At 45.2% G+C, this 17,175-nt stretch overlaps 1 protein-coding gene across 3 annotated transcripts in view; it reads left to right on the top strand.

Annotated features, from left to right (window-relative positions):
• Nucleotides 1-17,175, top strand: part of DOCK11 (dedicator of cytokinesis 11) — an 86,473-nt gene that overhangs the window by 13,236 nt on the left and 56,062 nt on the right. For all 3 annotated transcript variants that reach the window (XM_075763210.1, XM_075763212.1, XM_075763211.1), the window contains exons 2-10: nucleotides 5,637-5,753; nucleotides 5,977-6,066; nucleotides 6,794-6,876; nucleotides 8,040-8,109; nucleotides 10,239-10,334; nucleotides 13,472-13,606; nucleotides 14,812-14,989; nucleotides 15,427-15,506; nucleotides 16,053-16,136. In XM_075763210.1, the coding sequence (XP_075619325.1) occupies nucleotides 5,637-5,753; nucleotides 5,977-6,066; nucleotides 6,794-6,876; nucleotides 8,040-8,109; nucleotides 10,239-10,334; nucleotides 13,472-13,606; nucleotides 14,812-14,989; nucleotides 15,427-15,506; nucleotides 16,053-16,136 (933 nt within the window). The remainder of the gene's footprint in view (nucleotides 1-5,636; nucleotides 5,754-5,976; nucleotides 6,067-6,793; nucleotides 6,877-8,039; nucleotides 8,110-10,238; nucleotides 10,335-13,471; nucleotides 13,607-14,811; nucleotides 14,990-15,426; nucleotides 15,507-16,052; nucleotides 16,137-17,175) is intronic.

Below are 17,175 nucleotides of genomic sequence, written 5' to 3'. Positions count from 1 at the left end.
GGACCAAGCGAATTGGTTAAAGCGGAGCCAAACCAGCTGGGTTGGCCCTCAAATTATTTTCTTCGCTGGATATTGTTTGTTTTAAATGAGAGCCAGCCTGAAAGGACTGAAAATACAAAAGCTTTCTGATGTTTTTCCTTTGGCTGCTGTTTTAAAAAAATCCACAAATGAAACATTCTTCTTTCACTTTCTGTACATTCACATCACTTGGATTATACCTGTTGTAATTCTGGGAGAAAAATACCTCAGGAAAACATTAAAAACAGAATTAAAACATTGGCACATTTGTATGATGTACAAATGCAGAACACTAGAAGACAGGTGGCTACTGTTTTTCAGGCAATAAAAGTTTAAAATAGAAATGTCCTTTCCTGTATTTCCTTCCATTAATATCTCCAGCTGTCATTGTGAACCATTGTTTATAAAGCACATATAAGGAATTTTTTAAGCTTTGCATATGGATACAGGAAGATAACAACTTAATCTGGGGGGGTTTGTGTTTGGGCTGGTGGAGGGCGGCAGGATGAGCGGGACACTGAGGATGAGGACCTTTACTTGGGGTTTTCCTCGTGCAGAGCCTTGCGTTGGTGTTTGTGGGCATGCTGCTGTTGAAGTAATTTCATTGAGTTTCCGGTTAAAATGCCAGCCAGCTTGCTTGCTGGTGGAGAGTCAATACTCGAATAGATAGGCTGTTGTTTCGCCTGTGCCGTTGTCCAAGTGGAGCCTCATGACCCAGCCTGGGTGGGGGCTTGAGCGTGGCAGATGACCCTCTTCCTCATGCTCCGCGTGGCCCTGTGCTCAGGAGGCACAAGCAGAGGGACAGAGAGTGCAGCGTGTGTTTTGGGGAACAGGCTGGTGTGGGGGACTTGAACCAGTGGGGTTTTTTAGAGAGGTGAGTGGGCTCATCTGGGAGGGTACACTGCTCTCCTGTTATCTTTTGATTTAAATCGTGTGTGTTTATGTTTTTCCACTATGAGGTTTTTCCCATGGGTCTGGATTTTTATCCAGTGCAGTGTGCTGCAGGGCTTTGGGCTGGGAGCTGCTGCCAGGTGTGCTCGGGGTGCTGCAACCATGGGGCCACAGGAGAAGGCAGCTCACCCCAACCTGCCTACACTGCTGTTGCACAGGAGGTCAAGGAGCATCATAGTGCACCTGCCTGCCTGCCCTGGGTGAACAGCTGCTGTATGTATGACGGAGAACGGGATGGTTTTGGCAGCACCGTATGTCTTTTTCCTGCAGAAATGGGTTGATTTTGTTGCTGGACTGGCAGCATTTCTTTGTACTTGCATATTGGCTTTCCCTGTGGAGGAATTTGTGGTTTCTAAGACTCTAATTGCTTTAGTGTAATAGTTCTTCCTCTGCTTTCATAATGACTTTGGTGGGTGCCATCTGCTGTTGTGACAGCACCGGGCAGAGCAAGGCTGAGCCCTGGATGCTGGGAGGTCTGCGCTTTAACCAAGCTCGTCAGAAAAACTAAGACTTTGAAATCTGATTTTCAGGACTTAAAGATTTACCTGCAGCCCTGTTGGTACACTGGGCACTGGGTTGGGCCAAAGGGTGAAAAATATTTGTGATGGCTCCCTCCTTACTCTGCAGGTCTCTTTGCAGGGGCATGGGCATGCTTGGCCACCCTGGGCCCGCAGCACGGTTTGGGATGGACAGAGGAGTCTGTGTTTCCTCAGTGGCAGGCAGGGGATAGGCCACATCCTTTTGTGAGCAGCTGCTTTGCTTGCAAACAGTTTGACCTACATCTTTTGTCTTCACTTTAGAGACATTGCTGGGGTTCCTGTTGTGGCCTGTGACAGCCTGTCTGCGTCATGCTGTCTGCGAGCACGGCTAACGTAACGCCGAGCTGCAGGTGACGGAGGGCTGCTGTGTGCTACAACAGGGAAATCACACAGCTTGGGTAAGGAGAGCTCTAGGGACTGCATTTCTAACAGCTCTGGAGGAGAAATGCCTGTCTGGGTGCTGCAAAGCCCATCGGGGTGACAGCTCTCTGCAGCCCTGCAGGCACACATCCCTCAGCTCCTGGAGCTCCCTGGGTCATTAACTGTGTGTGTTGGGACTCAGCATGGCCTCATGGGATACAGATCACAGCACCAGCCTGCACAGCATGTTTTGTCCAAAATCACTAAATCTGCAAGAGTAGAAGGGCTGTAGTGAGTTATTTTAAGGAGCTTTTTCATATCTGTGGTGGGCAGTGTGGTACGGGTTTTGAAGCCTCTCATGGGAGGATGTGGGATCCTTTTCAGTCCTTACTCTTTAGTTGTCATCAAATCCCATGAGGATCACTGCTAGGACTTGGTCTTGCTGGTCATCAGAGATGCCAAAGCTAGAAAAGAAATGTTATCAAAAACCCGCAACTTTAGAAACAGAGTCCCAGTTTCAGGACCATGTTGAAAAATAAAAAAGGACTAAAGATATTGTGTAATTGGAAGACCTGAATTCTGCATACCCAAAGCCACTATTTTATGCTATAGTGACGTGAAAGGCTCTTAAAGGGAATCTAATTTACCATTACGGCTGCTGCTGGGGCAAGGTGAGATGGGGAATTGGTGTAAGCAGCACTCAGGCTCATGGCGCTGCTGTAACCAGCTTACACTGCTGAGTTTTGCTGGGATTGCTGCGGTGATTAGCAGTGAGAAAAGTAAATTGGACAGGTCAGCAGAGAGCCATACACCTGGTCTGTAGGGTCCTGCCTGGTCTCATGGGGTGGCCAAACTTTGGGGATGCCTGGCCCCAGACCTGCAAATGGGAGAGCAGCTCGTGAATGTCCTGTTAATTCACATTAATTTGCAAAGCTTGGCAAATTTTCAGAAGCGTGCAGTGTTATTCTGAAATAAGACCGGTGTTTCAGATGATGAACCAAATTCAATTAAGCATTTGAAGAGCATAAGACTGAGAGAAAAATGGGTTCCTTTTCTCTGTTTACCTGTCAGGTTTTAGGGACTCCTATTTTTCAGATGGTCTCTTTCTTTTTTATGAGATTCCCGTGCTGCTCAGGTCCTGGATGCAGGAGCAACAGGCGCTCCACGTGCAGCAGGGCTGGTAGCGTTTGCCACCTCGTGCCCCAAATCCCCCATGGCCAGGGGAGCCAGGCAGCAGCACCCATGCACTCTGGCACCCAGCGTGGGCTCTCTGCTGAGCAGCCCACCTGTAACCTGGTGGGCTTCTCCTATGATGGCTGCAGAGCTTCTGATGGTGCTAATGTGGCACCGAGGCTTGCAAGGTTTCTTTCAGGACTGTGCAAGCAGTGAAGCAAAGTTTCCAGAGAGCAATTAAGAAGGAACTGTTTCAGATTCCATGCTGGATTTCTGCAGCATGGAAAAGAGGTGTTTTGAGTGATATCTGTCTGGGGCAGGCGGTATATCTTCTCCAGCCAAGAGTAAGAGCTTCTTTGTGAACAACCAGAAGCACAGCAGAGCAGGTGCTCAGCAAAAGGCTGTGCAGAAATCACTCTGCCCAGAGGCTTGCGTGGGACCCAGGCATTGTCTACATTAGTAAAATGGGCCTTAATTGCACATAGGCTCTGTGCTGTTCTCCATCAGGGAGATGTTGGATGTCGTTCTGCTGCTGGGATGCAGTCCTGGGAAATGCAGCATGAAAGGTACCCGCCTTGCATTTATGATGTGCTGTGAGGAAAAGCTTTCATCTCAGTTTTGCTTTCAGAACATGCATCAGTCGTGCACCTGGGACAGAGGAATGACCTCTGCTTGGTGGGGCTGGTCCTTTGGGTGAGAGAAGCCAGAGGCAGCCTAAGAGAGATGGCTGCCTTCGCTGCTCCAGCCCAGTGGACCATCCAGGTCTGCTACAGAACCTGGATTTTAATTCTCTTTTTACCATGTACCAGAGTATGGCAAAAAAGGAAATAATTTTTTTTCTACAATTCTTTGATGGTTGTTTGGTTTGTTTTTTTTTAAAGTGTTGGTGTATGAGAAGAAATCGGCATACAAAGATTGTCTGCAATGTTTCAGAAAAAAGTTGAAGCAAGATTAAAACATGACCATCGCCAAATAGCTCCTGCCTGGGGCCGTTACCGCTTTGCATGACAAATGTCTCCCCAAAGTCCCAGCACCGGCTCTACTTCAGTGGAGTTGAACTAGATGCTCAGTTGTCGTTAAAGCAAAACCTTGGCTCACATTTGCTGCCAGGAGCTTGAAGACGTTACCTAATGCATCCCAGAGACTCAGGAGCCAAAGGCACAGGACTGAAACCCTTTGGCTATGATTGGTTTTGGAAAAGCAATGTTGATTTCTTGGTTTACCTCATGAGTCGTAGGTAACATTGAGCTGTTTGGATGCTCAGTAGTGCGGCTGTTTACTCAGTGGTGCTGAGCTTTTGATCCTCATTTTGGACGCATTTTGTCAGGCTGCAGGTTTTGCAGTCCTCAGTGAGGGACCTTGTACTGATCTCATTTATAATTCAGGGAACAGGCTACATGAATAGTTCATCCCAGCAAAACCATTCAGCTGGGGGGTAAGGTTTGCTGCCAATGGGGAAGCATCCGACGTTCCTCTTCCAAGGGTGGAGATCCCAAACACACCACCTCCAGGGTGTCATCTCCAGAGGCATGTGCCATCCTAGCATCACACGGCTGCTGGAAGGGTTTTGTAAACACTGCCCATGGCACAGCCAGGCATCAACAGCCTTTTGGTCAAGATTCAAAACAAGGCAAAGTTGATGCATCTGAATTTGCTTCCACTTTTATGATGAACATTTATATTTATACAGAGTCATGGGTTTGCTTGTGGTGTAAAGTTTAAATTTCACAGCTGCTGTGCTAAGTGCCTGCTTATGAAATCTGAAGTCTAGGGCTGGGCAGCTGGGATGACATTTTCCTACTTCAGAAGTTTGTGTTTTTCTCACATTTTTTTAAGTTCTGTTTTCTGGACTTGTAACATGGACAAAAGTACTGCAATAGTGAACATGATGGCGTTCTCCTAATAGTTTTTACTCGTGACTCCAGGGATTTTGGAGAAGTTCCTCTTGCTTCTCAGAAATGTAAGTGTGAGCAAAACCAGGCCCCAGATTTTTCCAGCCTTTGGCTGTGGCTGAGGTGTGATTTACGGAGAGGGCTTTCCTGCCTTTCCACAGGGATGCTGCTCTTCCTTCCATGAGGCAAGATTCCTGCTCTGGAGGTCGTAGCAGCTGGCTTGCTCTCATCTCGCCAGCAGCAAGTTTCCAGAGCAAGCACAACTCTCACCAGCTCCTCCAGCAAAACCAGCTTCGAGCTGAGCAGAGCCAGTGTAGGAAGCCGTATTTCTTCTCAGCTGTATGGATGAGCTGCTCATTCATAAAGATGCTGAAGCTTGCAGCTGTTAAAGCTGTGGCCTGTCCAGGAAGATTTCTTGCTCCATTAAGAAATTAGACTGGGCTTGGAACAGAGCAGCAGAGTGCTTTGTTTCTTCCCATAGCTTATTACCAGGCACAAATAACTTAACCCCTTGTTTCCCTCTCTGCAAAACATGCACATCGGTGGTTACCTACATCACATGAGCATCAGCTTGCTAAATTAACAAGCAGTCCATCGGTAACACGGTTTGAAATTGTCAGGCTAAATTAAGCACAAGATGTTAGTTGCTGGTTATTTTATATTATATATATGTAGTTTTTATCATCTGCTATTTTTCCTGCAGGAAAAAACCAAAGTGGTTGAACCCTTGGACTATGAGAACGTGATCCTTCAACGTAAAGTTCAGATCTACAGTGATCCCCTCCGGGACCTGCTGATATTTCCAATTGAAGATGTATCTGTGAGTTTGCGCTGGCTATTTCTCATGTTTGAAGCTCACTCATCTCCAGTCCTGCTTACCTTGGAAAATTTCCACTGTTAGCCACATGTTGATTTTGGCTGCATTACTGACACATAAACCAAAATGACCCACTGGTGATTTGGACCCACCACATTTATTTAAAGCAAGTATCAAGCCCTGAAGACCAGTTTGCATTGAAACCATGTTTTCTTTCTCCCCGCAGATCTCAGTCATTGGTCGGCAGAGAAGGACTGTCCAGTCTACAGTGCCAGAAGATGCTCTAAAGAAAGCGCAGAGTCTCTTTATCAAAGAGGTAGGGGCAAAAGTCCACGCAACACCTGCCTTCAGCACTTGCTCCCTCAGGCAAGATGCTCTGTTGTAGCTCCTGGTCTGTGAGGTTTCAGATCACTTAGCTTTTCCTGTGTAGGAAGCGCTGGTCACTGGCAGGCTGGCCGCACAGGATGGTTTTCACACGTGGCTGTTTTGTGGTGTGTCTTTCCAGTGGGTTTTGTACGCGGCAGTCAAGGTGTGTGGCTTTGCACTGCCTGCCTGAGCTGCAAGGTGCAGGCGTGCAGCAGGGCAAGGGGTGGACTACACAGCCTCTCCGGAGCGTCCTAAGGGCCATGGGTTTGTTTCATACAGCGCTGCTCTCTAGGACCATTCCCTCCAAGTGCAGTGGCACTAAATGCCAAGCGATGGTCAATGCCGAGTTAAAGGCACTACATTTCCAAGGGCAGAAAATTGGTGCTTTCTGGAAAATAGTCCCCTCCCAAATCACCACTCCTTTTTTAAAGCCTTGGAGCGATGTAAATACAAAATCAGTAGCTGTGTGACAGGCCAGATGCTGTGTGATTTTTGCCTCTGTGTTGAAAAGGTTCCTTATGAAATTCTGTATTGCAATGCAAAACAAGTGAAGCAGCTTGTTCAGACCCTTTCCACTTGTGCTTACCTCACCCAGCAGTCTGTAACCTTTCAGACTTGCGCATGGTTTTGTTTTGCTTGGTGCAAGCTTTCAAAGAGCTGTATTGTTTTCCTTTCAGTGCATTAAAACCTACAGCTCAGACTGGCACGTGGTGAACTACAAGTATGAGGAATACTCAGGAGACTTTCGGATGTTGCCATGGTAAGTGTCGCACTCCCTTGGAATACTAATGCATGGCCACAGGGCTGCGGTTAGATCAGGCTTAGGGGAAATAGCTGCCCTTTTCCTGATGCCTGTCCCACAAGCAGCCTCCCCTCCAGAGCTGTGTCACTCTGAAGGTTAGAGAGCCAGGGGTTTGTGTTATCACGCTGTTGTCACTTAGCTGTGTCAGGGAGATGCTGATGATATTGCCTGCGTGGGACATTACTTCACATCCTATCCACCAGCGTGCGAACAGCCCCCTCCATCTGGGATGAGGACGGACTACGGTCTGGGCACGTGACAGCATAAATAGCGTTGGCAGTGTCTGCTCATCCTGAATCGGGAGCCTCGTTGTTCCCCTGGGCTGATGTTCTCTGCATGCTAGATACAGTGTTCCTGTGCTGAGCAGATCTTCTTTGTGCCCCCGTCACAGAGAAGTTGTTGCACAACTTCAGTCCAGTGGTGTAGTATCGCTGTTGATGCTGGCTGCAGAGTTGTGTGCTCTGAAATGCCGGGCTGTGCCAGTGATTCCAGCCCCAAAGCTAATTGGGTTTTTCAGACAGGCATATGCATATCAGATTTCTGCTGGATTGTTATTTTCTCAGTCGTGGTGCCTGCTCTGCTCTTGCTCCCCGTGCTCCATCCATGTCTGGAGCACAGTTCCAACTGCTCATGTGCTGGCAGGTTGTTAAATGCTTTTTCTTGTTAATTGGCTGCAGCATTTCTGTTCTGAGGATCTTGCAGGGAAGTGAAGCAGCAATGGGGCAACACTGTTGATCAAGTCATACTAAAATTTGTCAATAACCTTGCCATCAAATCTTGCTTCTTTTTTAGCAAGATGGAAGATTGACTGGCCTGATGCATCTCTGTGTTGCACAAATGCCAGTCAGCAAAAACTCTGCAGAGGCAGACAGCTAACATGGAGAAAGCTAATATTACACACTGCTTGTGCTTAATTTCCATGAAATGGACTCAGAAGTTAGTTAGCTTTCTCCAGCTGTAAGAGGCTCTAGGTCTCTTGAAATCTATCTCCTGCAGGAGGACAGTTCTGCTGTGCTCTGTAGTCTGCAGTTTGGCTATTGGTTCTGGATCTAGCATCAGCTACTGGCTCAGAGGACCCTCCTTTCCCAGTCATTAAAAATGAAAATGTGTTGTGATTTCAGTAAGTCCTTTAGGCCAGACAAGATTCCAAGCCACGTGTTTGAAATTGATGAAGACTTTGAAAAGGATGAGGTAAGGAGATTTTTATTTTTTTTTACATATTCCACTCTAAGATCTGTTAAAAAGCAGATTTTACAACACAAACTCAGAATTCAGTTCCCAGGAATGGTTTTCTGGTGAGATGCTTTCTACTATGAAGATGAGACCAAAATTGAGACAGTGATTTGTTTCAAAGCATGACAAGATAATCTCTTGGATCCAAGGGTCTCCTAAATTATCTGGAAGATTCGTCATAACATTTCTGATGGCTTTTTCACTTGAAACACTGCAGCAGCAGAAGAGAAAAAAAAAGCCAAACAATTACTAAGTAAAATTCTTCATGTCCAGAATTAAAAGTGGGCAATTTGGTTTTCAAGTACACTGTGATATTGGGGTCCTCCTGTTAAAAAGTTTTGTGTTTTATCACATAACCTGCATTTCTTAATCAGTCACTTCTACCCAACGTTCACAGTGTGTCAGTCCCATTCTGTGTGTATTGTGCAAATGTTCAGAGGCATTTGCTTCCTCTAGAAGTTGGCATGTTTGTGCTCAGCTGGTTGCAGGAAATATTTGCAACCCTGGAGTTCTTCCAAGGGGGTGAGCTGGGAGCTCTGACGACTGGGACGTCTGGTGGTCAGTTTGGATGATGCAGATGCCATGTTTCCCTGTGCGTATCGCGTTTGCTACGAAAGGGAGGGGTAGCATTTTTCTGTCTCTAGTACCATGTGAAGCTTAATTCACATTAAGAAGTTTTAATTTATGGTGGGAAGAGTTTAGCCCTGCTGTTTAAAATCCTCATGGCACCAAGATGCTGCTGCTGAGGAACTTACAGAGGCAAAGGGAAGTTTCTTTCTTGCAGAGGTGAAGATTTGAAGGGGCTGTTTCATGCTCGTTTCTCGCAATTGCTGTGTATGTCCCACACCTCAGGTCTGAACTGGGATGGCTTTTTCCTAAATGGAAATGTATTTTCATGTTTGGCCTTTATTATTTTGGCTGTGTTGTCAGTTTGCATTACATCATTAACTTGAGCTGTTACCTCTTTAATAATCTAATTTGGGCTGGAGACAGAGCTGTGCACTATGTTATCAGCATGCCTCTGAAAAAAGCAAAAGGACAAAAATATGCTATCAAAATTTGATGGAGACCTTTTTTCTTCTGGTCAGCATCCTGAAGTTACTGATGTTGGTTGTGGAAGAGTATTCACGGTGCTTTGGCAGATATTTTTTGGTATGGCCATATCTAAAGGATTCTGTTAGAGTTTCCTGATGGAGCATTTACGTTAGAATTATGTAATGGAAATTCAAGTAAAAGAAATCTCTTGGTGAAAGAAAGCATTACACAATTTACTGTCATTGGAAGTTTGACAAGGAAGGAGTGAAAACCTGCCATTTGGGATGCAGGAGACGATGTAAACCAGTCCCTTCATAGCTCATTGGCAGACAGTCCAGGTCCATCTCTGCTGCTGAGTCACTGGAAGTCCCAGGGTGAGTTTTTTTCACCAGTCTGGGATCTGATTTCCCTCCCTCCCCAGTGGAGGTCACAGGCATAAATGGAGGGCAGTTCTCCCTTCCTGGGACCAGGGGACAGGAGCAAAGATGGAAATCCGAACTGGTACGCCCAAAACAGCCTGGTTGGGTCACTTGAAGCTTTTTGTTTTGATAAATGTAAAACCAGTCAGTTACATTTTGGCTATTGGGGTTTGGTGGGGTTTTTCCTAAATTTAAAATGGAGAGTTGATTTATACAAAAGGAAATGACGAAGTAAGTCTGGAGTTCTGCATTTTGCAACTTTCTAAACAGACCATTTTGAAAATTTCCTTCTTCCCCAGGTTTCTGAAATATTGCCTAAGAACCAACATGCATTTCCTCATTGCAAAATTGCTGTGCAGCTCTTATCAGCATAGATCTAATCCTTCTTGTTTAAAAGGTGACCCAAATGAACCTGTTCTGCCTCTTTCTTGGAAAGAGATAACCCTGAATTTTTTTGTGCTAACGCTGTACCTGTAGCTGTACATTACACATACATTCTACGTGTTACTGTGTTGCTGTAGTTAAAACTGTATAGCTTTCCAGGGTGGACATATGCCTTGTGTCCAAGGGGAATTTTGCGTAGGAGGCAGTTCACCTGACCTCCTCTTTTTCTGATCTTTTGCTCTCTTTCAGGATTCCTCATCGCTGTGCTCCCAGAAAGGTGGTGTGATAAAGCAAGGCTGGCTGCACAAAGCAAATGTAAATAGCACAATCACTGTTACCATGAAGGTGAGTTTGATCCAGCATTATGTTAATCGTGAATAGGGCACGAAGTTAAGATCAGACAACATCTCTAAAGTTAGCAGCAGTGCCAACAGGTGGGTTTGGGTTGGGATGAGCATCCATCCTTCTTGCAGAGTATCCCAAAGTGGACTGGAAAACCCAGTCTGGTAACAGCTTTTGACGCGTCCCTCCCTAGAATATAAGACCAATGCACTTTAAATCATGACAGGCAAGCTGAACAAAAAGGCAAAGTGTGTTTTAGTAAACCAAGATTTGAGGCCCAAAAGAGGAAGGCAATTTAAATAACTGCAACAGCTGTCCTGCAAGGAAGACTTACTGAATTGATAGTTTCCTTGCTGGTAGGAAATTGTACGGAGGCCAGCTTTAAATTGAAATGACAAGGCTTTGCTTTAAAAGCAGGGGTGATATCTCTGAGGAGATGGAGCATTACTGACCTAGAAGCAACAGCTGCATTGTCTCCTGTTCTCCATTGGATGTAATCCGGTGTGGCATTGCTTAGATTTTGCAATGGAGGTTTTTGATAGTTCCACCGCAGGTTTTTGCTGTGGCAGTGAGCCCTTCTGTTGTTCCACCATGCAGCTGCCTTGTTACAGCATAGAGAGAATGTTAGGGAGTTATGCTCAACTGTGCAGCAGATGGCTGCAGTGAGGCTGCTTTGTAAGGATATTAGTAAATCTCAAAAAGCTCAGTTGTTCTGAGGCTTGATTCAATGAGTTATGCTTTCATCAGAAGTGGAACAGGACCATTCATAGGGCTAATTTTAATTCGAGTTTTAAAATGACTACTCATGAGCTTGAAGACAATAGAACAGGGTTTTCTGATCCTCTGCTTTTCTGAGCAGCAAGGTTGAAGCTATTTTTGCTCCTCTGACTTCTGGAGGAGGTATCATACATGCTCAAAGCAGTTGTCATAGAATCATAGAATAGAATGGTTTGGGTTGGGTCCATTCTTGACTGAGCCTCTTGTGGTACCGTTGGGCTCAGTGCCTAGCACCTCAGACCCACCTTTCAGAGATGTTATCTGAACTGCACTGGCTTCAGTTTAGTTAATAAGAGCCACAGAGTCTCTCAGATATCACAGTACCGAAAATCAGTAGCCATTTTCTGAGCTGGTCCTGGTCACTTCTGTGTCTTACAAGACACCTCCTAAGGCACGTGCGAGAAATCTGAGGACTTTGAATGTCTTTGGTGTTATCACCACTTTGAGAGGCTGCTGTGCTATCGCAGAAGCAGACGCACCCATCTTTTGGGTGCTGGTTCTTTCATTGCTGTGATGTGCTGAGCAGTTCGTACCTCACACTGTTGCTAAGCATGTGCAGAGTGTATTTTGTGGAGACACAGCCTAGGAGCAAACTGTAATTAGGCTACAGCTGCCAACCTTTATTTCAGAGTACCTTTCCTTTGCAAAGAACTTCCCTGGTTTGGCCAGCACTCTTGCTGTCTGTTTTGCAGCATTTAGGTGTGCTGCATTACAGCTGTGGCGTCAGGTCTGTATCTCTTTCTCTCTTTCTGTCTCTGTTTCTCTCTTTCTTCTCTGCCCAAAGGGACTTCCTCAGCTCTCTAGCCATCCCTCTGCAATTGCCGTGCTCACCTACAGTGCCTGTAGCCTGATCAGAGGGGATGTTGCCTCTGCTCCTAGGTTTATGGTATTCATTTCAAATGATCACGATCTTCTGACAATTATTTCTGACAGCAGTGCTTGCAAGGGGGGAAGATGATAAGAATAGTGTTCGCTGCTTGCTTCTGCATTTCCTTTTGAACAGAATTCAGAAGATGCAAACAGTTTAGCATGAAATCCTATACCCACGAGGGATATCAAGCCTGTAATATCAACGGAGAGATCTGTCATGGGTTTCTGTAGCATCCACTGCCAAAGTTTCTGAGATGATTGATTCAGTGAAGCGCTAAATCAGGGTTTAAGCTGGCTTAACGCTTAGCATACTTAGATTTCCATGTATTTTTATGCTTTGTTGAACTAAAGGTTTAGTTAAATCTTATAAAACTTAAAGCTCAACAGCCCTTGGAGTATCTCTACAGCTAACTGCTCTAAATGATGCTAGAGGTTACCTGTCAGAGGGCTTAGGTTACCATTCAGAGCACAATGCTCTCTTCCAGTTTTGTGTGAGTAAGCGAGTGGTTTTATTGAACATTTGCTAGTGTCAGTAATGATGGGAGCAGGAAATTACTAGTAGTCGCCCATCTGGGATGAAAAAATGTTGTGTTTATTCATAGATCTTCCAGATATGCAGAACAGTGGAAATACAGTGCCACTTACCCCGGCTTCCTTCATGATTCTCCTAACACAGCTATAAGGCAACTGTGAAATGCACCCTGCTCCTTACAGAGCTGACAGCATATGGTGCTACCATAATTGCTGCCAAAATGTTCTCCTGGATTATAGTCCAGTGCTTGTTGGCTGACAAACATGAAGGAAGGTGTTCTGACATACTGGAGAACTTTTTTTTTTTTTTAAAATAATGCACAGTCTTCATAAAAATCAATAGCTCAAACATGGGAACACTTCTCCCAGACTTACTGCTTTCTGAGGTGAGAACTGAACACTAAGCCAAAGCAAGTTCATGAAAATAGGTTTGTATTAAAAAAAAAAAAAAAAACCCAGAAAAAACCAAGCAATTGAATGGATTACAGTGTCCCTTGACTTGCATTCAAGTGCTAGGAATTTCCACATGTCTGTTCCAAAGTCTTCTGGAGAATTGCTTTGTACTTCTAACTGAGTTCGTTATCAAAAAGGCTCTGGAAATACCTGCTCTAGGGTGGGATGAATCTTCAGGCGATATGCTGATCTGAATTTACTGTGCAGTGTTTCTATGTAAAGATAAATGAGGCTGGAGCCAGCTGAGAGATGAGCTGGAAGCCCTGGAGCTTTGCTTTAGATGGGCAAACCTATAACAACCTGGACATTAAAATTAAAGAAGATGACGAAATCTCTCTTTACAAAAACAAGTCATACTCAGAGGGGTGAATCTGCAACTCTAGGCTCATTGGTGTTTCTTGTTAAGGCATTTTCTGAATAGCAGGAGAGCAGATGCTGAAACTGAGACTGTGGTTTGTGACATACAGCAGGGTGAATACTTGTATGAGCAAGACTCTGTACTTTTGCAGGTATTCAAGAGGAGGTATTTCTACTTGTCACAACTCACAGATGGCTCCTATATTCTTAATTCCTACAAAGATGAGAAAATTTCCAAAGAATCCAAAGGCTGTATTTTCTTGGACGCTTGCAATGATGTTGTTCAGGTAGGTGTGCTTTCTGCGTGGCTGTACATGACCTTATGCATTGCTAGCTCCAAGACAGAAATGCTCTCTCAAGGCTTGTGCCATCGAGAGGTGAAGGCACGGATTTACAAACTGTCTGTCAGACAATCTGATTAAAAGGCAGGCAAGGAGTTTCATAAGGGTGCCATACTTTTGGCCAGGAAGACAGCAAGTGGAAGAACTGCTGTCAGAGTAAAATAGAAGTGTTTCATCATTACCTCATCTGCTGTCTCCCTGCTCTGTCCATCTCCTGTACCTGGTTATCATAGGTCAGGTGCCTTCCAAGACACTCTGAGAGCTGAAGCCAGTAAGTAATTGGTGTGACTTAGTCTTGGACACCTTCCTCCTCTGTTTGCTGCTCACACCAGCTTCTTGTTTCTTAGATTACATCCTGATAGGTCCGTGCAAACATGCAGCCCTTTGGGGCTTATGACCTGCAAAGGGCTTGTAAGGTTTTAGGAGAAGGTATTTGTACAGGGCTTAAACCTGGGTTTGCTTTGTTATGCTGAGTGTGTAGTACAACAGTGGATTGCTGCTGTGCCTTCTGCCGTTGCTGTCTCTGCAGAAGCTTCAAGCACTGAGTGTGGTGGAGCTGGTACAGGGCAGTTTAAATTGCTCTGGCAGTTTGCTTCAGCATGGATGAGTCGGAGCTGTGCGTTACCATTTATCTTCCTGAACACAATGAAAGCAGTAGTGCACATGCCTCAGTGATGTACAGGGTGTTCTTCCCAAGTTGCATCAAATTTGCCTTGGCTTATGGTTGGAAAATGCTGTTTAAAAGCCAGCAGAGCTCAGAAAAGTTACATCAAACCACTTGCTGTTAAGATAGATGCCTCTAAGTGTCCTGGAGAGCAACATATTGTGTCAGACAAAATCCAGTTCCTGGCTTCTCTGGGTAAATATTACAGGTCTAAAGACATAAGAAGGAGCTTGCTCCTGTTCCTCAGTGCAATGTCTGTGGTTCTGTCTGGCTTTCTTCCACTTTCAGAGTAGCTGGCAACCGTGAAGCTGTGTACTGCTTGATTGCAGCTGTGAAGCCTGTTGTGATTACTGCAGGAGAGGCACTGTGCAAAGGAGGGTGCCTGCATTGCATTTAATGGTATTTCAGTTCAGGATGCTTTAACAGAGAGGAGCCTTAAGGCAGGTACTGTAATACAAATCTTGTTGTTTCTTGTTTCTTTGTTCAGTGTCCTAAAATGCGCCGTTATGCATTTGAACTCAAGACGATAGATAAGTACAGCCACTATCTGGCAGCTGAAACTGAGCAGGAGATGGAAGAGTGGCTGGTAACTCTGAGAAAGATCATTCAGAGCAATACTGAAGGTTTGGTGCAAGAGAAGAAGGATACTGTGGAATCTGTGCAAGGTCAGTTTATAAATAAACATCTACCTTCACCCTGCTCCAGCAGGATGCAAGCAGTGTGTGCTTGGAAAAGTATATACTTTTCTTTCTGGATTAATAGCAAGAATTGTGGCTGACACATGATATCATGTAAAAGGGCTTAGTATAATGTAGACAATAGTCTGAGGAATAAAAGTGGAGGGAAACATGACCCTTCCTCTGGATGAGAAATCCATGGCAAAATTTCAAGACTCCTGGAAAATTGGCTCTGTGCTGAAGACCTAGCAGGCTGTAATACTACACTCTGGTACTAGTAACGTATGGAAAAATCTTACTCCTGAGGAATGGAAAAGTCTCCATAAACTGTTTCTCTGCTATTGTAAGCAAATATTGCAGGATGCTTTCTGGCAGAGCGGTGTTTCTGCAGTTGTTTTGAACATCTGGTTTTTGTGTCCTCGCAGATGATGAATCAAGCACGCAGGGAAAATCGGAGAACATCATGGAGAGCCTGGAAAGAAGCATGCATCCAGAGCTGATGAAGGTATCGTGTTTGCAGAGATCGCTCTCCCAGCCCGTAGCTAGTTCTCTCCACCACGTCTTTAAAACGGGTTTTCCGCATTCTGTGTCTTCAGCTCTGGGGGAGCTGGGCAGGCACCAAGTGCTGCTGGGGTCTCTGTTATCTCATCTGCCTGTCTCACGGATGGAGCTCCAAGATTTAAGGCTGCACGCTCCTCATCTCCAAGAGTGGGGCCCTTAAGGAAGAGCCATTATGTTCAGTACTGCTCAGTCCTCCTCAGCAGCAGTGACCATCCTGGCCATGAGAGCGGAGGGGCAGTTAGGTGGCAGCCACCTCCTATATGATCCAAAATGTGGTTGCCTTCTGTCTGTTTTCTCATTCAGCAAAGCCACATCACTTTACTGTCAATGCACCGTGTTGGTGACTACAGCTGAGAAGCCTTGCATCATCTCATGTATCGCAAAGTGAACATGAAAAATATTTCTTTTGAATTGCTTCCATTCTCTCCAAATACTGAATGTTTGCCTCTGTGTGGCCAGGCAGTAATATCAATGCTTTCCTTTGTCCTAGTATGGAAGAGAAACAGATCAGCTGAACAAATTGAGCAGAAATGATGGAAGACAAAACCTCTTTTCTTTTGACCCAGAAGTCCAGGTAAGCATCCTCATGTTTGCAAATGTGAGGTTGTGCTCTCTGAGAGAGCTCCCTCGGTGTCATGCCTCCCCTGTTCCCTTGCATGGCCACAGCATTTACCTACAGAGGCAGTGTGTTTTTCCGTGAACTGGAGAACAGAAGTGCAGCCCAGGTCCCTGTCAGTGAGAGCTGAACAAGATGTCAATGCTCAGGTGATAACCCAAATAAAGGGAGGACTCACAGCAGCCCCACACATGGCCTCCCTCCAGCTTTGCTGGCTTCTGTGTGATACACCTCAATGTTGCTGGATTTCAAACCCGATATCTGGGTCTCTGGGAGGTTCTCACGGTTGCAGAAGCAGTAGAAGTGGTATTGCAAAGACATCTTCAACGCTGCATGGGTTCAGCATGTCTGAGTAGGGAGCAGTGATGTTAAAGACCATGATAGGGGCTTACAGGGAGAGTCTCAGTCTTCAGAGAGTTTTCAAATGTAGAGGACATACAAACAGAAAAAACCCCACACCATGCTGTTGTCATGCACTGGTGTAGGGGTTCATTGACTATTGGCTTGTTTTCTGCTCGGTTTTGATGTCTTCACTGAGCTCTCTGCCAAGGTCCAGGTGTGTGATTTCAGTGGAATGAGCTGCAGTTGTTAACACAGTTTTAGAGAATTGTGCCAAGTTATTTCATAGTTTCTGGTTCTCCTTCTGGCATTCTTTGACTTGTTCACACCTGTAAAAAAGAACACTCTGGTTTAACAAGGAAATGTAATTCGTCTTTAAAAGATTTAGTTGTACAAAATGAAATTTTCTCTTGGCACTTCTTTAAGGTCTTTTACAGGAAGAAGATAAGCATCCAGGAGGCTTTTTCTTTTTTAAGAGAAGCTTTGAGAAGTTTCCTATATTCTAGTCAGATAGTAAAAATGGAAATATTATTCAGTGTGGAGATTCTAAGGTATCTTTTTTACCTAACCAAATGGTTAGGCTGAATTCACTGCCCTCCCCCTATACCCAGAGCTCTTCATTCTGGTGTGTGTCTGTCAGATCTGTTATAACACTGGG

Source organism: Balearica regulorum, chromosome 11, assembly GCF_011004875.1.
Source record: "Balearica regulorum gibbericeps isolate bBalReg1 chromosome 11, bBalReg1.pri, whole genome shotgun sequence".
In the NCBI taxonomy this organism is placed as follows: domain Eukaryota; kingdom Metazoa; phylum Chordata; class Aves; order Gruiformes; family Gruidae; genus Balearica; species Balearica regulorum.
The sequence above is the reverse complement of the archived record's forward strand: the minus strand, read 5'-3'. Positions and strand labels throughout refer to the sequence as shown.